Here is a 3,736-nt window from a genome sequence, read left to right on the forward strand (position 1 = left end):
GGGTGCTGAGCTGGCCCCGCCCCTGCCCGGTGGCTGAGCCCCCCTGCCCGCTGGCTGGCGCCCGCTCACTTGGTGACCTTGAAGAGCCGCAGCAGGAGGCGGCAGCGCAGCACGGAGATGCCCAGGGGCGTCATGGCGCCCGACTCCACCAGCAGGATCTCCAGGAGCCCGCTGCACACCACCAAGCAGTCGAAGCGGTTGAAGACGGACATGAAGTACTGGCGCAGGCCCAGCCCGTACATCTTCAGCAGCATCTCCAGGGTGAAGAGCGACAGCAGCACCCGGTTGGCGACGTCTGGGGGTCACAGCGCGGGCTCAGCGTCGCCATGGTGACCTTGAAGAGCCGCAGGAGGCGGATGCAGCGCAGCACGGAGATGCCCAGGGGCGTCATGGCGCCCGACTCCACCAGCAGGATCTCCAGGAGCCCGCTGCAGTCCTCCCTCCCTTCCACCTTCTCTAGAAATCAATGGGGAAACGATCCTTGGTGAGGACTTAAGAAATAATAATAAAAATAAAAAGGGAGGACTGAGGCCCAGAGCTGGGGGTGAATTCGTGTGAGTTTGCAGGACCCTGGACCGGGTGCTGAGCTGGGCCCGCCCCTGCCCGGTGGCTGAGCCCCCCTGCCCGCTGGCTGGCGCCCGCTCACTTGGTGACCTTGAAGAGCCGCAGGAGGCGGATGCAGCGCAGCACGGAGATGCCCAGGGGCGTCATGGCGCCCGACTCCACCAGCAGGATCTCCAGGAGCCCGCTGCTCACCACGAAGCAGTCGAAGCGGTTGAAGACGGACATGAAGTACTGGCGCAGGCCCAGCCCGTACATCTTCAGCAGCATCTCCAGGGTGAAGAGCGACAGCAGCACCCGGTTGGCGACGTCTGGGGGTCACAGCGCGGGCTCAGCGTCGCCCGAGCCTCTGCCTGGGGGAGCCCTCGCCCCCAACACCCAGGGACGCCCGGGGCGTTTTTGCCCATTGGACGAACACTGACCCAGCCCGGCCCGCGTGGCTCAGGGGCTGAGCGTCAACCTGTGAACCAGGAGGTCACGGTTCGATTCCTGGTCGGGGCACAGGCCCGGGTTGCAGGCTCCATCCCCAGTAGGGGGCGTGCAGGAGGCAGCCGATCAGTGTATCTCATGGACCTCTTATGCAAAGCCCAAGGCACCACCCCCTGGCTGGCCTTTTCCCAGCCGGCCTCACCCTGCAGGTGGGTGAGCAGGTGGGTGAGCAGGTGGGAGTCTCACCCTACAGGTGGGTGAGCAGGTGGGCGAGCAGGCGGGAGTCTCACCCTGCAGGTGGGTCAGCCACAGGGGCTGGTTGTGGTGCTCGGAGGCGATGGACAGGGTGTTGAGGGCCACGATCAGGATCACCAGCCAGTAGAAGGCCCGGGACTTGACCAGGTCGTGGCATTTCCAGCGAAAGATCCGGTTCCACTGCCTCCAGTGTCGGCTGGGCGGGGAGGGGCGGGACAGAGCGGAGGAAGACCGCTTTACCTAAGCCCCACCTTCCAGGTCGCCCCTGGCCACACTGGGTCTGACCACCCCCTCCCTCTAGTCATGTGAGTGGTGGAGCCGGCTGTTCTACAATCTCAGGTCTTTTTTTAAAAATATATATTTTTATTGATTTCGGGGAGGAAGGGAGAGGGAGAGAGAGACATCCATGATGAGAGAGAATCAGCCTGGGGCTGGGAGGAGCCCAGGACACTCACAGGAACTGGATGATCTTGTTCAGGCCCTCGATCTCATACAGGCTCTCCGTGTCCGAGCCGCCTTCCTCCAAGGACAGCTTCCCTGGGGACGAGAGAGACACCGAGGGCCGGATTGCTGGGCCCCTGGGGCTGGACACGCCTGGACAGGCCCACGGACCCAGACGCCTGGACAGGGCCCGCGGGGTCCGGGCTCTCTCTGCTTTCCCGAGGGCAGATCCCGGGGACCCCAGAGGGAAGGGGCCGTGAGGACCTGCGTGTGGTGCCTCGTACCCCAGGAGGGGCCCCAGGAGCCAGTCCCTCACCCTCTCGGCCGTGGTTTCCTTCTCTGCAGAGCGGCTCCACCTGCTCCACGGCCTCCCAGGTGTGTGGGGGGGGATGGGGGGGTCAGGGAGGTGGTGCCCCTGGGAGGGCAGCTGGGGAGGGGCCTGTGGCCACGGCCTTGGGCTCGCACCTTCTCTCAGGTCGTCCACGTCCATGACCTCGCCCTGCGTGATCCAGCTCATGTAGCCCCGGAGGTCCTCCTCCAGCTGCTGCTTCTCCCGCAGCTTCTGGAAGGTTCCCCGGGACTTGGCCTTCTCGCGCTCCTTGGTGAACTCCCTGCAGGGGAGGGGGAGGAGGGGGGAGGGGGAGGAAGGGGGCGGAGGGGGGATGACCCCCAGGCACAGAGCGGTTAGGTCATAGGTCAGGCAGCCAGGAGGCCGAAGCACAGGGATCCGAACGGGACCAGCTGGCCCTAGAGTCGGGCTGAGCCCGAGCCCCCCTGACCCCCGGTGCTGAGCTCCGGCTCCTCCAGGGCCAGGAGGTGGGGCGTGAGGGACAGAGGCAGCAGGATGGGGGGCTCCAGGGGAGGGAGAGGAACTAAATAGGATGGGCTCCCGCCTGCACCTTCTGCCTCCTCCTCGCTGACCAGGGAGCACGCTCCTGGCTCAAGGGGAGAGTGGTTAGGTCATAGGTCACGCAGCCAGGAGGCCGAAGCACAAGGGTCCGAACGGGACCAGCTGGCCCCAGAGTCGGGCTGAGCCCGAGCCCCCCTGACCCCCGGTGCTGAGCTCCGGCTCCTCCAGGGCCAGGAGGTGGGGCTGAGGGACAGAGGCAGCAGGATGGGGGTGCTCCAGGGGAGGGAGAGGAACTAAACAGGACGGGCTCCCGCCTGCGCCTTCTGCCTCTTCCTCGCTGACCAGGGAGCACGCTCCTGGCTCAAGGGGACGCGGGAAGAGCGGAGGTTCTGATGCATGTCTCCCTGTCCTGGTCCTCCTCGTCCTCCTCTGTCCTCCTCCTCTGTCCTCCCTCCTCCCACCTCCTCCTCCTCCTCCTCCTTCGCTCACCAGGCCCTGTGCCCCCTCACCAGATTCTGTCCCCCTCCTCACCCGCTCAGCACACCCAGCACCAGGTTGAGGATGAAGAAGGAGCCCAGCAGGATGAGGGTGACGAAGTAGATCCAGGGCCACTCGTTCCCGATGGCGGCTGCTGCTCCCCCTCCTCCTTCTCCTCCCTCCTTCCACCTTCCTCCTCCTCCTCCTCCTCTTCCTCCTTCTCCTCCTCCTTCTCCTTCTCCTTCTTCCCCTCCTCTCCCTCCTCTCCCCTCCACTCCCGCTTCCTCCTCCTCCTCTTCCCTCCTCCTCCTCTGCCTCCAAAACTCAGCACACCCAGCACCAGGTTGAGGATGAAGAAGGAGCCCAGCAGGATGAGGGTGACGAAGTAGATCCAGGGCCACTCGTTCCCGATGGCGTCGTTGACCTGGTGGGACGAAGGCGGGGTCTCACCCCCTGACCTGAGGGCTCGGGCCCCTGCCTGCGTGGCCTAGCCCAGCGACCCTGGGGACCGACCCTGGGGACCAGGAGGGAGGCCGTCGGGGGCCTGTTCTCCCCTGAAAACCTGGAACCTGGAGATCAAGGGCCTCCCGAGGGCGGGGAGGAGGGGGTCACCAGCCGGGCGTCGGGACCAGCTGGGAAGTGCGACCAAGCTGGACCCTGAGCACCTGGCCGCCTCCTCTCCTCCTCTCGCGTCCTGCAAGGGGCTTCCCCGGGCGCTGGACA

The 3,736-nt window shown here is 65.8% G+C and overlaps 1 protein-coding gene across 1 annotated transcript in view; it reads right to left on the bottom strand.

Moving 5' to 3' along the window:
* Positions 1-3,736, bottom strand: part of CACNA1S (calcium channel, voltage-dependent, L type, alpha 1S subunit) — a 37,983-nt gene that overhangs the window by 22,945 nt on the left and 11,302 nt on the right. Inside the window, 7 exon segments of the mRNA XM_014533387.1 lie at positions 647-872; positions 1,281-1,441; positions 1,701-1,782; positions 2,152-2,297; positions 3,068-3,167; positions 3,347-3,437; positions 3,527-3,582. Of these exon segments, the coding sequence (XP_014388873.1) occupies positions 647-872; positions 1,281-1,441; positions 1,701-1,782; positions 2,152-2,297; positions 3,068-3,167; positions 3,347-3,437; positions 3,527-3,582 (862 nt within the window).

Source organism: Myotis brandtii, unplaced genomic scaffold (assembly GCF_000412655.1).
Source record: "Myotis brandtii unplaced genomic scaffold, ASM41265v1 scaffold975, whole genome shotgun sequence".
In the NCBI taxonomy this organism is placed as follows: Eukaryota; Metazoa; Chordata; class Mammalia; order Chiroptera; family Vespertilionidae; genus Myotis; species Myotis brandtii.